Below are 19,065 nucleotides of genomic sequence, written 5' to 3' on the forward strand. Positions count from 1 at the left end.
TAGAGACTGTTCCCGAAAAAAAATCAGTGGGTTTAAAAATGGGAAAAGGAAGTAGGAAAAAAAAAAAGTCTGAGTAAACTCCACAATCGAACAAATATTTATATTTGATCTGATATTACAAGGTGTTCTACCTAAAAGATCTGCTAAACAGATATAAATTGCTTCCTAAGTACATCATTTGTGTTATGCTTAAGCAATTTTAATGAGCTTTTAAAATATAAGACATGTAAAAAAAAATCCAATTAATATAATGGCAAATACCATTATCCATTTCACAAAGCATCAGCTTATGTAGGAAAACCATCTAATATCTGACAATAAATATATCGCATGTCCTTCTTTACACAAAAACTTTTCCAACTTCTAATAATTTCTTCTCAGAGAAGGAAAGAAAATTATGAGCTTTGAAAATCATCTTAATTCAGTATTTTAGATCAAGCTTGTCCTTTGCCCTGTTCTCATTTATAGCAAACTTTCAACCATTTTAAAGATGCAGTCTTGAGCATGCTGCACAATAAGAATTGTAGAATTTGTATCCAAATTAAAAAGAAAAAAGGCTGCTAATGCCTGGATAGACGTACATAAATGCTTTCCTAGCCATTGCTGCTATTTGATTAAAAGCTGATGAAAATCTAATGAGAATTCTTTGCTATTAGGTCAATTAAACAGCAACAGAACGACTTCTGCAGGAGGCTCAAAAATATGTAATTGCTTTCTCCAGCTCTCTACTTGTCTCACCACCAGCTCTATACAGATCAAGCTCTGAATAAAAATCATAACTCTCCCAAGACTGTTTACAGACACCAATGGGATGTTTAGTTTTCACTCTCAACCCTGGTAAAATAGGTACAGATTTTAGTGTCACGTAGTCAGTAACGGCCTAATCTTAGCAACATTATTAGGCAAAAGACAAACTCCAAAAATATAACAGAGATAAAGAACGTGTCAAGATAGAAGACTAACACCAGTTTCGTCAACCTAAACCAGAACTGAAATATCAAACATTACTGTGTGATTCAGTTTTCTAAATAAAAATTGATACTGCTTTCATGTGGACCCAAAACCTGAAATTAGCTGACAGCAATGAGGAATAAAGGAAGCAAATGCAACAACCTCAATAAGAGAGCACATCAACTTCACAGAATAGACCCACACAGAATTACAAAAATCTGGTTTAAAAGCTTCATTCAAAGAATACAATCATAGAATTAAAGTAATTTAGGTAATCAAGCAAAGAATCATAAATGCAGTGCACAAGCCAAAAATTTTAAGAACTGGTAATGTTACTTTTACAAGACACTGGCACTAGTAAGCAGTGTTGTTTAAGCAAAGCAAACAAATGCCTTTTCATCTTTTGAAAAAATAGGAATTTAAAGAAGAGAAATTAAGTGTCATCTAAAATTATGACATGAACAAAGCAAATACTAGGAGATATCTGAGGCAAAGAAGAGTTTATGAAGACAGAATATTATCACTTTCAAAGTCTGGTAGCATATCAGGCTCTACAGCTAGTACAGAACTGAACCACTAACTCCTATGAAATAAGAAAAGCTAAGAATTAGTAAATTTGAACCTAACAATAAAACAATTAGGCTTGGTGAGCTATTCTATGCCTCCTCTTAAAAACAGATTTTTACATATAAGACTGTTAACAATGTTTCAGAGTATTACATGCAAGTAATCCTTGTACAAAATTAGCATGAAAATTTGGAATCGGTATTAAATCCTAGACATTGAAAGAAAGCGATGAGTTAAATTTCATCCAGATGTAAAGACAGTAGTTGCTAACTCAATGCAGAACAGTGTTACAGTGAATTATCATGGCTGAATAGATCTCACAGAAGTGTTAGATAAGCACTTTCATGACTTCAAATTCACAGGAACATAGATAAGTGCTAGAAAAATGAAACAGGAAAATGTTCCATAATGTTATTTGAAAAAAAAAGCAATGTAGAATAGGTAAAGGTTTACAGAATACTTATTAAGCTTCTAACACTGGTAAAAACCAGAACTTTAAGTTACAACTATAGTGGTCAGTGATACCTTAAATAAATCAGGAACTGGGTGATCCTGCATCTATATTTTTTTTGTTCTTAGAATCTGACTGGTTTTACTTACTGACACAGACATAACTCCAAGGAGGTGAAAGTACTGACACATATGAACAAGGAGACAGGTGAATCAGAGGCACAAAATAACTTACCTGAAGTCATATAATGGAGCAAAACCAGAAAAGAAGGTATGTGTGTTGACTAATACAGTAGGTTAGTAACTAGAACTTAAAACCATCTCTACTGTTATTTTCATTATTTAGTTGTGTATGTTAACACTCCCAAACTAGTAGTTTTTCAAACACTCAGATAGGATATGAGGAGTTCACACTCTGAAAACTGAGACAAGATGGCACAAATTCAGGAAGAATTAAAGGGATACTTTTAAATGATTTATTGTAGTCTGTACTTCAGAAACAGATCTTTAAGAAGGGCATTGTGTATAAAACTGGATATGGTAGAAACTAATTGTCACAAACAGTGCTTTTTCTATGCAGTATTCCTCCTTTCTGTCACTCTGTAGGAAAGCATCATAAATTTAATACTGCAAGGCAGTAATGAAAAACTCTAAATTTTTATAAACACAGTGTTTTACAGAGATTATTTATTACATTATCAGTTCTACTTCTGCATAACAAAGTTGACAGATGGAATCAAGTCATTTTATGACATTAATATGCTGCTACATTCCTGACATAAAGCAAATCGCTAATCAAATTCAAACCATCATTCTTTTGCTACTCCAATTAAGACATGACACAAAGGGAGCTTTGAATATATAGGAAAAAGCATTCTATAAAGTTCAGTGGAAGAGTTACAGGCATGATGGAAAAAAGCACATGAAAAATATAAAGCACATTAAAATATTTGCCATCTCCTTTTCTAACTAAAATGCTCAAGGAAGAGGAAGATAAGAGGTTACAAACCTCAAAGGTTTGTGTAAATGGAGCCTGAAAAGAAAAAAAAACCAAACTTGCTTTTCACCTTGTGAAGGAGCACGTTTCTACAAAAATCACAATATCCATTTATCTTTGGACAGCCGAAATTGTGTGGTATAGAACATTTTATAACACATTCACTACAGCTGGGAGCCTGATAGAATTTTTTAAAAACATGGCCACTCATTTCATTGCTCAAATCAAAGATGGTAGAACTTTCTAAACATCTGAAATTCCAAAACAGAGTCTGCTCGCAACTGGAGACTTAAGACTCTGGCACACTATCATACATGCTATGGAACGGCAATTATCTGCTATTGTAGACTCACTGTCGGGAGTGAATAATATTTCCCCTCAGAATAAAATGAAAAAAATCAACTCACCACTTGTCCATTCTGAGGATTTTTATGTGCATATGGGGGTCCACGGATGTGATTCCACATCTGACCAGATGTCATAGCAAATACAACACACTAGAAAATATAGAAAAACAACATACTCATTTGTTTACCCAGAAGAATTGAATAGAAAACCATTCTGCTGGTGATGTTTGTTTTAGATGCGTAATTGTTTACTTAACCAGATACAGTATCTACCTCTATTTGATTTTTAGAATAGGGTTTTCAGATGTGTTGCTCTCATAAAATTCCTAATGACTTCTGTTAGAAAATGAGTCAGCTCAAGACAGAGATTTTCAAAGTCTCACTTGAAATAATCCTGTCTTTATGTGCACTTGGAATTGCCACATTTACACATCTATATGGCAAAAAGCACTCATAACAGTAGAAGGCATTCATTTCAAATATTCTGCAAACTAGTGTTCGAGATTTGTATAACCTTTCATGAAGTTATTTTTGCCTCTAATCTAAATATCTAGCTTAACTGTTTGCTTTCAGGTGTATGAAATGATATATAAAAACATAAGAAAAAAATCCAATTATCAAAAAAATGTCTGTCCCATTTTATGAAATTCTCATTGTGTGTCCTATATGACTGTGACTCATTTTAGATATGACAAATAACAATGGTTGAGTTGGTAGAGAAGTGAAATTCCCTATGGAAAGGAGTGTGGAGTTAGGTTAGGTATGTATGAAAACTGTAAAAATGGACATTAATTCTTGCAGAAGGTCATACTGCAGAATCTACACGACAAACATCATAGTCATAGCAAGAGTCATTATGACTATCTTAAAAACAAAAATATAGTATCTTTTGATTACCAAATGAGAAAAACAGGAATGGGAAACTTGGATCATCTAAATGTGTCTTCTGACTTATCAGTACAGATAATACTTACAAAAACTCCAAGATAGTTTAAGTACAGTTTTTACATATATGTTCATTTTTACTGTACATCAATATTCCCACCAGCATAGTATAGTCATAGTGATTTAAGCCGATGGATCACAAATGTAAAAATTCATACCATGATGGTTAACTAAACCAGGATTTACTAAAACCCTTTAAAGGGTTTTCTTTCAGGAATGTTTAGTAACACATTTGTGAAATAAATGTAAGCTAGTGTAGCTCTATATCCCCATAAATGCAGCATTGCCACCTGTAGCAATATGATTTGAACAAACTTTGGAAGGCCTTAGGACTGAATCTTGTCAGGCTTTATCCAACTCTGTCTTGGCTTTGCAGGATTTTTTTTTAACTTGTTTAGCTGAAACAGCAATTCTTCCTAAGACCAGGTGGCTATGCCTAGTTTACATTACTTTTGCTTATCTTTGTACGGCATGATATTTTTTTTTCTATTCTACTTAGGATGAAATAATTATGACCAACATAATGATGTAGTGTAGGCATGGGATGATAGCAGAGACAACAAAAGTAGAAACGCAGGATGCAGCATACCAGTATGAAACGATAAGAAAGGGGGCACAGGATGGCACTGGAGACCCCCAAGCCTATAAATATTACGCCAATGGTGAATTAAGGAAACACAGACATGGAAGCTGGTCAAAACCAGTTTTATGGGTAACAAAGAGAAAAAAGGACAAGCATCCAACGTATGTAAGACAATCACCGTTTACCCAGTACATTTTGATGTAAAATTTAGTTGTAGATCAGTGAAAGAAGCACAAAGTGTAAAAGTAGCCCCACGTGGACCCTAGAGCAAGGAGGAAGAAAGCAGCAGCATCATAGTCCTCCCAGCAAAGAACCTGGAATGCTGACAACGCACCATAGCACCCCCGAACTGAAGCCAATGAATGATCGCAAGATCCAGAGAGAAACAGTGGAAGAGTAACCATATCAGAGAAAGGGAAAGGTACTAGGAAGTGTGTGCATAACAATTTTAATTGTTTTGTTATTATTGAGACTTTTTGCCCTTGTAATAGAAAGAAAAAGAAAATAATGAAAAAATATATTTTCATATCCGTTTTAATAATAATTCTTTGTTGTAGTGTTAGGATTTCAATTACATTAAGAACAGATTCTTGGCTTTAAATATAAGGTGTGTTTCATTTTGCCCTTAACAGGATTTGGAATGTAACAGTATAGTAATTAATGTGGCAGATGAAAGCATACTGGTAGTGACTATTAGCAAATGGATTATGTTTTAATTAATAATATGCAAAGAAATGAAGAGAGTATATGCTTCCATTACTGGAAAAGAATAACAGATAGTTATTTCTATACCTTGCAGATTGTTTTAGCAGAGAAATTTATACTGCAATTTTGGTGACGAATCACACAGGAGACAGCTTATGTGAAAGGACAAAAGGGTAGAAACTGAAAATGTGGGTAACAAAATTGAAGTGAAAGAGATATTTTGAAAGGCCAAGAGTTAGCTGAAAAGTAAAACATCGAAAGAGAACAGATGCATAGAGTACATGAACTGTGGCTCTCTGAAAGTGAGTTTTCTATGAAAAGTCATTTTACTCATTCTTAAATTACTGTATTTAATTTACATTCTCTAGTGCCAAATCTGCTTCCATATGGAAAGATTATATAAACTGGGGTGAGTTTTTTTAAAGTCATATACTTTGTAACAGATAAATCTCTCAAATTACTGAAGATCTTTAATGCCTGCTGTCGTGGTTTAACCCCAGCCAGCAACTAAGCACCACACAGCCACTCACCCACTCCCCCCCGGTGGGATGGGGGAGAGAATTGGAAGGGTAAAAGTGAGAAAACTCATGGGTTGACATAAAGACAGTTTAATAGGTAAAGCAAAAGCCGCGCATGCAAGCAAAGCAAAACAAGGAATTCATTCACTCCTTCCCATCGGCAGGCAGGTATTCAGCCATCTCCAGGAAAGCAGGGCTCCATCACGCGTAACGGTTACTTGGGAAAACAAACGCCATCACTCCAAACATCCCCCATCCCCCCCCTCCTTCTTCCCCCAGCTTTAGATGCTGAGCATGATGTCATACGGTATGGAATATCCCTTTCGTCAGTTGGGGTCAGCTGTCCCGGCTGTGTCCCCTCCCAACTTCTTGTGCACCCCCAGCCTGCTCGCTGGTGGGGTGGTGTGAGAAGCAGAAAAGGCCTTGACTCTGTGTAAGCCCTGCTCAGCAGTAACGAAAACATCCCTGTATTATCAACACTGTTTTCAGCACAAATCCAAAACATAGACCCATACTAGCTACTATGAAGAAAATTAACTTTACCCCAGCCAAAACCAGCACACTTGCCAATACAAATACACTGTCTCATAACATGGTAACGTCTAACAAAAAAATATCTAGGAGACACAATAATGGGAAGAAACAAATTCCAGGTATAAATATTATTGGAAAGGAAAGAGTTAACAATATGGTTGTTTATCCTGAAGGCATCTTTCATATTCTTCCTGTTCAGGCTGACAGTGATCAAGAAAACTAATTTAGTACACCACATCCTGGATCTGCCATGATTTCCTTCCATCATGCACCACTTTACTGTGTATTTCAAAATGACCTTTTCAGGAGCCAAAAAACATTCTCCAGCTTATCCCTTGTCCTTTTCCACTCTTCACCTATTTTAAGTAACTTAAGAAGAGAGCATTTCCATCATATCGCTTAAAGCAAGCATTTGGTATGCTACAGATAGCACTTGACGTTCAAGCTCATTTTGCTGTGTTCTATGTTCTCCTATTATGATCATCCAGGTAAAAAAAACCAACGTTGGAAACTACAGACTTCTACTATTTGTAAAATACACTTGAAATACACACCATTATTTGTAGAACAGATGCATGCATCTATGATACATGATACACCACACTGATACACAATGCTTACCATTCCAAACCCCCCAGTTTCCATAGGATCCCATGCTTTGGGATCCAAAATTTCCAAAACACCTAGTTCACTCACCATTACTGTGAGCTGGTGTTTCCCAGAATAAAACTTTGCCAAATTTATTCCTACAGATGAGCAACTTGTAACATGTGATTAGTGACTGCACAGTTACCTTACAGGTTTATACTGTATTTATTTCAATGGAACAATTCATATGCAGAGAAATGGCCCCTTTCCGCAGTTTTCTTGGATCTTGTCAAAGTACAAAGGATGAAAACTGGAGAACAGGAGAAGATTCAAGCTGAGGCACTTTCCTCTGAGCATGTAGAAAGATTTTCAACTCCACTTACCCAGAGTAGAGACTGTACTTCAGCACTTCTGCAGAGAAGAGTACCATGAGAAGATTTCACTCCCTTACCAAGGACACCCCTTTCATCCACCTGCTCCCTTCTTTCTCCTTGTCAGACTCCAAGAACACTTTAACTGCTGCATGCCACCTGAATTATCAGGGGAGGTCAGGTTTTAGCTATTTTAAGAGCTTCCAGATTTAAGTAGCTTATTCTGCATCCAAATGATAAAAGCAAACAGAGTAGATCTACATTATTGAATGGTGTAGTACAGAGAGGGAAGGAACAATGATTTGCTACAACACACCATGGTTCCAGGACCAAGTATCCACACGATGTCTTCAGTGGCAATGAAGTTCACCCCTATTACCAGTCCTAGGTGAGTACACTGTATGTGTAGACAGGACTGCTCAAGGACCTTGTTAAGAAATTGCAAGTGGTGCTTTCTTGATGGCTTCACAGCGCATGACTTCAGCCTTAGTTTTGCTAAGAGGGAAACTGCTTTGAACTCACCCGTGATGCACTTGTGTGTGTACTACAAGGCTCCTAAGAACAGACGCAAGGTAAATAAGCACCAAGAGTCCCACCAGAATACTGAACTGCTAGCAAGACACAACTTTACAGGTACATGGGCAGAATTTCTCAACTGTTCTTGGTCTTGCAAGCTTTGTCAAATGATTTGGGTTTAATACATCACTTTCTCAAAGGCACAAGTTTTGTTTAACACTATCTGCCAGTTTATTAAACAAAATTACTAGAGACTTAAAAAGCCATTTGGTATGCCTTTTGAAGTGAAGCTTCCTATGAGCAGATACTACAGAAATCAGATCATTAGATTTCTCTCTGCAAGTTTAGACCCCAGAACATGGCAAATACTTTGTAACATAAGAAAAATAATGAAATTCTAGATTCATCTATGAATATAGTTAAATTCAAGCATGGTTTCAAAAAAAGGGGAGATACAGGCAGCCAGTTCTGTACTTAATTTCTATACTGTCCTGTATATGTAAGTTTTAGCCATTTCACAATTACTGTTTTAAAGAAATGTAATCCTTTCTATCCAGTTTAACTTTGCTTTTGTACTCAATGAAGGCTACAGAGCTGCAAGATCTGTACTCAATTTTTAAATAACAATCCATCACTTATTAGAATCTCCAATAAGAGATATACAATTCAAGGACAGGGAGTACAATACAAAGCAAAGAGTATGGGTTTCTGTATCTTTAAAAGGTACTGTGCATCTCTAACTACGGGAAGAAAAGAAAGCAGTAACCTGCATTTATTGCTGTTCTTTTGAGATGCCTATCTACTCACGTAGAGGAGCCTGACTTTTTCTAGCTGTATCTCTGAATAAAACACATTACTTTTTTATCCTCGTTCCCAGAAGGGGGTAAAGAAGCCAGTAGTAGCCATGATACCCTTCAAGCTCTTTTGGAGCAATAACTGATGATGCATGTACTGTACGGTACAGGTACTGTAGAGTGTATCGGCACAAAACACATTTCTCATAACTATTAAGTGTTATGACAACAGTGAACACATGCTTTGTCTCCTTATTCAAGTGACTTGACATACTTTGCCCAATAGAGCCAACGCCTAGGCAGCTGCCTTTGAATCTGAGCACAGACTTTGCCTTCCCAGATTCCACAGGTATACAGGCAAATCTGAAATATACATATAAAATAAAACTGAAAATTACATGCAGAAAACCACAGTGGCAGCCTGGTAAAGAAAATGCTTTAAAAAGCCCCCTAGTAGCCCACATTCTAGCCAACTGAACTAATAAACTCTCAGCACTAGTACTGTTGTCTAAAATGTAGCAATTCCTTATCAAAAATGTTAGAAATTTGCCCAGTTTATACCATCTGAACTTTCATTCTCTCTGCTTATGAAATGAAGGGTCTTGACAAGAATCTGAATTGCTTCTTGTTATCAGTATAAAAGGACAGGACTCTGCAAATAGCTAAGGACTGAAGCCCTTCCTCATCTTTGTGCTAGCATGTCAGAGGGAAAAATATCCACAGATGAATAGTAGAATTTCAATTAAAGTCTAAAATAATCTAGGGGATAAATTTTGGAAGTGATCTCAAAAGACATCTTTTGGGATATTATGTAGTGTGACTCAATCATCATGGTTTGCCATTCTAAAAGTCTTCTGGGTAATGTTGCAAGTAAAAATGCCTCAGGCATACAAGATACTACCAGAGTCTGCAGTGCTTCAATGAGGGGATGAAACCGCTAATAGCATTGCTGTTGTGCAATCTAATGTTGAGGACAAAACCAATTCAACAGTCTTGTGTGAACTGGCATTGGAATCAATGTGTGAGATGAAAGCTCTGGTCTTGCTTCTGAAAGTCTATCGAAACCATTAGATGGATCATTAAAAATTGCATTCCTAAATATTCTTCTAAACCAGTGCTAGAAATATTACCTATGAGACACAACTTTTTTGTATCAATGGAGATATCAAATAAAAATTCAGTCAACATTTCTGGGATTCTCTGTTCTCCTGCTAGTAAAAATAGCAAAGGCACTTTATGCTGAGAACTTTTTTCTAATTTTTAGGAACAGATCATTCCATCAGGCAGAGAGGCACTGTCCATTTTTCATTTAAATAAAAAGTATCCAACATTTGGGAGCTCTTCAAAATAAACTAAGAAGCTCTGAAGAACAAGGAAAACAAGAGACTTGTCTGTTTGCAATGACACAGTTTTCAGTTACTAAATTCCAGCATATCTATGAAAGAGTTTCAGTTTAAATTAAAAATGTTATTTTCTGTATGGTTAATGAATGCTGGCTACCTAGCAGCACAACACCTTCCCAAAACTACAGCTTTTAGAAAAAAGCTCCTGTGTTTTCTCAGTTCTGCAACATCTGTAAAAAGAACTGCCAATAAGGAACAAAATATTTGCCAGTACTCCCATCAAAAACATGGGCTTCCTGTACTTTTTATGCATCTTGCCAGGCTTTCCCTGTTTAATTTGTTTTTTAAAGTTCAAAAAGGAAAAATATTCATGAAGAACATAATTCTTTAAAATTAAAGAATTTATTAGTTATTTACATACTTCATAAAAGCATTTTAGTAGGCATGACTTGCTCCCCTTAACTAGACACCACCTTCTCCATTTTTCCTTTTAATGAGCTTTTATGAAACAAGAAGCTCTAAGTTTTACTGGTAGAAAAAAGCACCATGTAAGAGAGTCATAACTACACAATACCTTAGAATGAATATATTAATAACTGTCCGTTTTCTTCTATGGATCTTGACATATTCTAGTCATTTTGCAGAGCTATAAGGTCATCTGTGCAAAAGCCTGCAATCTGGAGTCCCTGCTGACTCCACCAAAAAGAACATATAATATTGTATAATATATGTCCGTGTAGATCTGAATAAAACCAAAACTACTTCTGGTAACTGCATGATCTTTGCTAAAACATCATTTTGCAGTACGGGGCTTTGACATTATGAAGGCAAAAGAACAGTAATGATTAAAAAAGGGAAGCATCCTCTAAGTGCTATTCATTTTTAAAGTAAATGGAATTTTACAGGAAATAGCATTAGCAACAACAATAAATGGCATTAATGCCATTTTAATTCCTTTTAACTCTATTACTGCTTGTCAATACAATCAGCAGGATGACAATTACTGAATGGCATTAATATAACTTCTTTAAATGTTTGATCACATTTGGGCATTGACCCTGTCCACAGGGGTTCAGTTGAATGTGATTGTAAGTCTTCTACATTGTAATTTACAGTTACATTCAGATGTAAAATGTCCAGCTGCTGCTAAGGAGAACAGCGAATAGAGGAGCTCGACATGACCTGGCAATGTGTGCTTGCAGCCCAGAAAGCCAACCGCATCCTGGGCTGCATCAAAAGGAGTGTGGCCAGCAGGTTGAGGGAGGTGATCCTCCCCCTCTACTCTGCTCTGGTGAGACCCCACCTGGAGTACTGCATTCAGCTCTGGGGCCCCCAACATATGAAGGACATGGACCTGTTGGAGCGAGTAGAGGAGGGCCACGAAGATGATTAGAGGACTGGAGCACCTCTCCTATGAAGACAGGCTGAGAGAGTTGGGGTTGTTCAGCCTGGAGAAGAGAAGGCTCCAGAGAGACCTTACAGCAGCCTTCCAGTACCTGAACGGGGCCTACAAGAAAGCTGGAGAGGGACTTTTTACAAGGGCATGTAGTGATAGGACAAGGGGCAATGGGTTTAAACTGAAAGAGGGTAGATTTAGATTAGATATAAGGAAGAAATCCTTCACTATGAGGGCGGTAAGGCACTGGAACAGGTTGCCCAGAGAAGCTGTGGATGCCCCATCCCTGGAAGTGTTCAAGGCCAGGTTGGATGGGGCTCTGAGCAACCTTGTCTAGTAGAAGGTATCCCTGACCATGGCAGGGGGGGCTAGAACTAGATGATCTTTAAGGTCCCTTCCAACCCAAACCATTCTATGATTCTATGAAATATTTTATGAAAGAATTGATGTGTTAATTTTCTTGATTTAATCAGGAAATTAATTGTGTCTTCAACTATTTATTGAATGCAGATTGCGATAGACTGATTCTTGATGTGAAGAACTGATTTTTAACCTCTGCAAGACAAAAACCACAATTCCCCAAAACATTCAAACATTAAACTTCTGATCTGAAATGCTGAGGTATGAAATTGGAATAAAATTGCTGTCTCCAGAGATACAGTGCATGGCTAAACAAAGGAAATACCACTGATTACATATCTTTATTTGATTTTTGACACAAACATCTATTTTGGTGTGCTAATTATTGCTTTACTCAGGTGATCTCTAAAGATATTTAATTAGGATTCCAAAAAAAGTTAGACTGATACATAACAAATTTAAGCTTGCTGGTGGTAGTGTATCATTAAAAAGTATTATCATTGAAAAATACTGGTGATCTAGAAAAATATATGGAGCTAAGTATGACAGACTTACTTTGGAAGAGAACTGGCAAAACCCTGTGCTAGAGCTCAGGATACTCCAAATGACATCCTGGAACAAAGACGACCTTCTGCCCCTGGCTCTCTAGACCAAAAGGAAACATCATTCTACTTGAAATCTAGTCCCGTAGGTGGTTTGTTTGAAATCTTGCTCTTTATTCCTTCCTCAATGTACGGAGTAGATTAACTAACTGCTTAAACAAAGAATGTATGCCATGTACACTAGTAGGAAATGCTATGATAGCACATGAGAGAAAACAGCATTATCAGTAGCCATTATTCAAGAGTAATGCCAAATATTAAGGAACTCTGAACAAAGAGCTTAAGATCTTGTTAATCATTTAGATATAAAAACAAATTAGAGCCCAACGGGTACTAGGTAACTTCATCTTTGAACTGATGCAATAAAAGCTGCCAATGGGCCCATCAGCTGAAAGTGTCACAAAAGAAGGTATCTTCTCATATTGTTGAATCAGAGCAGAACAGCAAACCATTAATACGATATGGCTTTGAAAAGGCAAAAACAATTATAGGATATATCAGTAACCTACTTCTAGCAGAGCTAAAATACACAGAATCATAGAATAGCCCAGGTCAGAAGGGACCTCAAAAGACCATCTGGTCCAAGCTTTCGTGGGAAAGGGAGCCTAGATGAGAAATAAAATATGAATGCTGCTGCACAAGTAAACTCATAATTCCATCTACAATCCTAGCCATGTGCTTTCAAGAAAGGTCAATTGATATCGACGCAAGTTGAGAAAAACTCTTTAAAATGACAAAGTGAATAAATAACCAAAAGAAGAAAAGCTTGGCTTATGTTGTACAAAATAAATGTAAATTTTTTTAAAAAGTACTGTTCTCGATTAATATATTGCTAATACAGAAAGAAGGAGCTCTATTAAGCTGTAAAATGTTGGATTGGACTTGATAGCCCTAGACACTATTCCAATGTTGATAACCATGCTCCTGACTCCTTGTCCCTGAAAATTAAGCCTTAGATGCTGCTTCTCAGACTTTTCCTCTTCTGTCAGTCACAATGATGGCAGATTAACAAGTACTTACTTATACACCTTAACCATCATCTACCATCCTTGCATGCTATTTCCTACCTAAAACTGAGACAGCTGACTATGCGGCACAGTCCACATTTTTCATCAGTCTACTCAGTCATCTGAAAATTATGATATAAATAAACACACTGCAATACACTATTAAGCACGTTAAACTTCAATTCATTATTTATGGCCTTGAGGGTTTAGCTGACTAATATTTCAAACAGACTATTGGCTAGTTTCAGAATTTCCTCAGATTTGACCCTACAAGATCGTCCTATTCTCGTTTAGGTTAACAATGGAATGTTAAGGTCAGCACTACTGAAACCAGTTTTGGAAAGAATTCCACCGTTTTCTTTGTTTTTTAGTTCTTTTATCATTTTCTTACAAACTTATAAAAGCCTTTGTTACTTTTCTTAACCTTTCATTACTCTTAAAGAGATAGAGTCTGACATTCATATACACACTAAACCAATCATAACATTACTGCTTTTACAAAAAAGGGCAAGTTGAAGATAGCAGTGAACTTTAGTAACACTTTTTATTACAAATATTTTCTTGTTAAAGTTCAAACAAAAATCTGCAGCTAACTATCAGAGAATTTGCTAATTTTCAGTGAATCACTCGTAGTAACTGATACTCACTGCTTATGAGAATTAGCCCCAAAATCTAGATTATGAATCTTTGCCTGATAGTACCATTCTGAACAATGTATTAATGCAATGGTTTTTAATTTACCGTGCAAGTAATGAAGACACATATGCTAAGATAAGAAACTAATAAAAAACATATTAGTAAGGAAAATCTGCATACCAGAGCTGCCATGGCCCAGCCAGTTTTGTTGTAGATGAACTCTAAGTTATTTCTTCGCAGATATAACAACCCACCAACAAGAGATACCAGAAGAGCCAGTGCAATTGTACCAGAATAGTTAGGAGGCCTGAACACTCTAATCTGGAAAAGATAAATGCAAATACAGATCACAAATAAATGCATACATACAGATCACCTTCCATATAAACAAACAGGGAGCATCTGAAATCTGGTTTCACAGTCAGAAAGACTAACCCCTAAAGATATACTTAAATAAGAAAAAAAAGTACTTCCTTTAGTAAGCACATAGTATGAAAAAAGTTTTAAGCATAATTTTGAACTGTTCAACTCCAAAACATTATGTCTTCAACAGATTTGCAGGTAATGTCTGAATTAGGAGCAGCTACCTTTGGATCTATCTGTTTTGTATACAGTTTTGCAAAGCACATTTTACTTACTAACAACTAATTATCACAATATCACTGCTTGTTTTCATCCAGAATAAGACTACATAAAATTTGACAAAGCAAGAATGGAACATAATCTGCAAACTGCAGAAGTTACCACAAGTACCATGACTATATTTTTTTTAATGTGTTCTAGAACCTACATTTGAGGAAAAAAAAGTATTAAGGAAAGACAGAATTTGGCATCAGCCTGCCTCAGACTGCAAAGATACATTTGGCTTCAACTTTTAAAATTGTCGGAAGACTTACGTGAACATCTGTTCTGTCAGCTATCCATTTAGCTAGCTGCTCAGCTGCAAATCCGATTCTCTGCAGGTCAAATGTGTCAGCTCTCTTGGGTTTACCTTTTGGAGGAAAATGCATGAAAGTCGGAGCAGAGTTCATATTCAGCTACAAAACCAGGAAAAATAGCAGAAAAAAATTAGTAACTTTATCCTCAAAAATGTTTACCTTTTATGTATAAGACAACACAAGTCTAATTAGCATGAAAAATATTATTTGCCTCCATACGTTACTCTTTTTTATACATCTTCATGTATAGTCCTGCAAAAAGAGGGCTCAGAATATTCCTTCCTGTAGATTCTTTGGGATGTTTAATTATTCAGAATATTTCACCCACAAGCTTTTCTGAGTAAGAGTATGTTATGCTTTAAAGTTCTCACACACTGTAAGAACTTCCCTGTAATTAGTAAAACAGAGACCTCACACCCATCCAATCTATCAAAGTATTATTAGGTTATAATTCTAGGGGAGGAAAAAAGTGTTCCAATAGCTTGACATTGTTTCTCTTGCCTAGCTCTCACCAATACAAAGTTAACTAGACTAAACTACTCATCTAGCCTTCCACTGGCTTCAAGACAGACTATCCACTACTGACTAGTCTTTTTTGAATCCAGAAAAGCTCAGATAACTAGCTTAGACTACATAAATTGCCCTAGAAATTACATGACCTGTTAATCCATGTGTTGATGTCACTGGAACTATTCACAGTATATCAAAAAACTCAAAGGTGATAAACAAATAGATTTACATTTACATTTGCCACTTCAAATTTTGACTTCAACTTTGCAAGGTAGTATAGGATAATATAATTTTACTATATAAAATTTCTCCATATTCAGTCCATCTCAGAAACAGTGCACTAAAACACTTGAAAAAAAGAAAATTAACATAAACAACATCAGGGGAAATACTTAAAGATGATGAAATATGGAGATCTTTAAATAACAAACACAGAGTAAACTTGTTTGTTTCATTCCTGCAAAATGAGTTTTATCACATTACCAAAGCACAAAATTTCATCAAGTACAGAACTGAATTTATTGACAGAAGTTATCAGCTATGAAAATATTTTCCACATAAGCAAAAAATAGCCCTCTTCTTTAGTGAACTGATTTGGAAATAAAAAATATTCTGAGAAAGGCCAAGACAAATGTCATGAAATAGTTTAATAAAATATTTTATAAGATACAGAAACCTTCTGAGGTACAGAAATCTTCTGACATTGTATAGACTTTGGGAGCAGTTGGTCTGCAACTGCTTTGTCATTTCTCTATAACCAGAGTAGAAACTGAAAAATGAAAGTCACATTACTTTTTGGGGTTTTTGTGCTATGGCATCGGTATTACATCACTTGTTTGCACACATAAACGTAAGGTCAGAACTACATTTCTCCCAAATCCACCTTAAAGTAGTCATTAGTATCACTTATGCTTAACACTGTATTTCTCAAAAACAATCAAAACCATACACATTTTATCTAATTTAGTCTAACTTTTACATGACTTTAAATGCATACCACCTAAAATAACTGAATCTGTGCCCTTGGCTTAAGGCAAGCTCAAACAACATATTTTGTATTATTGTAACCATGTAGGATAATGTAAGATGACTTTAAAGCCTATTTGAACTAAAATTTTTAAAGCAAAATCTTAAGCCATTAATAACCATTCTTTACACAATGCATTCTAAGATGTCAGCTGGAAGCAAAAATATTTACTAAACATAGTAATTAAACTTCTAAAATTATTATTTTAAAAATACGTATTAAATTTTTCCCCTGAAAATTTCAAATCACACACTTCACCAAAAGGTGGTTAAAGATACAGAGAACTTCAAAACTTGTCACTTCTCTTAATGAGCATTTTTAACTTCAATCAACGGATAAACATCAGAGAAAAGCATGTGAGTATTTAGTATGAATTTTCAAGGGATGCGTTTTGCCTTGACTACTCAATTTAAGAGGGGGCTTTAGACTGTTCATAGCCAATATATAAAACCTAAACCAGTCTCTTCTCTTTTCCCTGAAGAACTTCCAGACTAGTACAAATATTACTGGAGTTGAAGAATATTGTATTACATAAAAGCAATTAAAAGGCTCTTTTAGTTAAGAGCTTTTTTCCCCTGAAGATAAAATAAAGGAAATCTTTAAATGCAAATGATAGTTGCATTGCGCTTAATTCTAAAAAATGACAATAACAATGGGTTGACAAAAAATTTGCATACATATAATGTAATCTATAAACAAACATTATAAACTAAACTTGGAAAAAACTAGAAGTGGCTACTGGTAATACCTGTCTTCACTAATGTCATAGAAAGTGCAGTGCCTGCTGTTTTTAACCAGGAAAAATTTGTATACAAAACACAGAGGTACACACCTATACACAGAAAATAATTTGTCTTGTATCATTTGGCAAATCAACATGTAGTTCCAAAAAATAAGAATGTTTTACAGTATCCAACATTTACCTGTTGAAAAACATCTGCCCCTTCATCATAATCCACTATTGTGAAAAACAGTTTGTTTGAAAAAGCAGATGAATAGCGCCATGAATTAGCCAGCACTTGATATTCTTCATTAGCTTGCCTGTTAAGGAAAAGAAACAAATGTACATCCATGTGGCATTCGCTGGCAAAAAAGATTCTATAGCCAGCTGCAGCGGTTAGATGAATTACACTTGCAGTATCATTCTCAACACCCATACTATCAATTAAAAAAAGTTTCAGCTAGTTATGCAACTCTTTGCTTCAAACTTGCCTTCTCACAAAATTAGAAATGTGTTAAGCCAAACTATACCAGAGACATCCCAAGATTACATTAACAAAAAGTAATGTTTTCCTTATTTAAAAGTCTTAGAAAACAGGAGTGGCCTGAGTGGCAAGCATCCCTCAAATCTGCTAACAGATCCATGCAAGGAGATGCTTATGTGGCCCTCGAGTACAATATCAGGTTTTACTTGCTGAAGACAGCTGCACATAAGGAATTCTGAAACTAGTGGAAAAATAACACAGAAATGTGACAGTAGTAATCTTCCTAAAATAGCAGAGCCATAGAAAGAGCCACAGAAACTCCTAAGCACTGGGGAAATGATAATAACTAAATGAACAGTAGGCTTGTTAAGTAGCATAATACACACAAGATTATTTCTATAAAACTTGTTTTAAAAGTGATAAAGGATAATTATGCACAACATACAGGGTTAAATAATCTTTCCTATCATCATTAGAAAGTCATATTGCTACTACTCAAATTTGTCAGAAAGCCTCCTCTTAGCTTTACTCATGGCTCTATATTCAGGTGAGGTTTTTTTGGTTGGTTGGGTTTTGTTTGCTGGTTCGTTCATTTTAAAAGAAAAAAAACCAAACAACAAAACAAACTTGTGCAGGTGGCTGAGCTGCAGGAGGTGGTGAGAAGGCTGCGTAACATCAGGGAGGCAGAGAAGGAGCTAGAGAGCTGGTTCCAAGCGCAATCTGGAGCGGACCCGCAGACCATGGCCAAACAACCAGTAACTCCCCCACTGGCACATGCACAGGGGAGCAGGGGGGCCAATAATGCAGAAGAATGGATGGTTGCAAAGGCAAGGACCAGCAGGAGGAAGAGACTCCCCCCAAAGCCTGAGATGCCCTTGCAGAACCGCTTCACCGCTCTGCAGGACAAAGAGGAAAGTCCTGTCACACCAGGAGAAGTGCTGGAGCTGAGTAATGCAGCCCAATCTGCCCCCCGTATAACCAGCACCACTAAGAAAAGGCGACGGGTGATAGTAGTAGGCGACTCTCTTCTGAGAGGTACGGAGGCACCCATTTGCCAACTGGACGCACTCTCTAGAGAGGTGTGCTGCTTACTGGGGGCTCGCATCAGGGATGTCACCGAGAGGCTGCCAAGCCTCGTACAGTCCACTGACTATTACCCGCTGCTGTTGTTTCAC

The 19,065-nt window shown here is 36.3% G+C and overlaps 1 protein-coding gene across 1 annotated transcript in view; it reads right to left on the reverse strand.

Moving 5' to 3' along the window:
* The window catches only part of TUSC3 (tumor suppressor candidate 3), a 92,922-nt gene that overhangs the window by 61,005 nt on the left and 12,852 nt on the right, over positions 1-19,065 (reverse strand). The window contains exons 2-5 of the mRNA XM_009335199.1: positions 17,609-17,726; positions 15,107-15,247; positions 14,391-14,531; positions 3,373-3,462 (exon numbers count right to left, since the gene is read on the reverse strand). Of these exons, the coding sequence (XP_009333474.1) occupies positions 3,373-3,462; positions 14,391-14,531; positions 15,107-15,247; positions 17,609-17,726 (490 nt within the window). The remainder of the gene's footprint in view (positions 1-3,372; positions 3,463-14,390; positions 14,532-15,106; positions 15,248-17,608; positions 17,727-19,065) is intronic.

This window comes from Pygoscelis adeliae, unplaced genomic scaffold, assembly GCF_000699105.1.
Source record: "Pygoscelis adeliae isolate BGI_AS28 unplaced genomic scaffold, ASM69910v1 Scaffold21, whole genome shotgun sequence".
Taxonomy (NCBI): Eukaryota; Metazoa; Chordata; class Aves; order Sphenisciformes; family Spheniscidae; genus Pygoscelis; species Pygoscelis adeliae.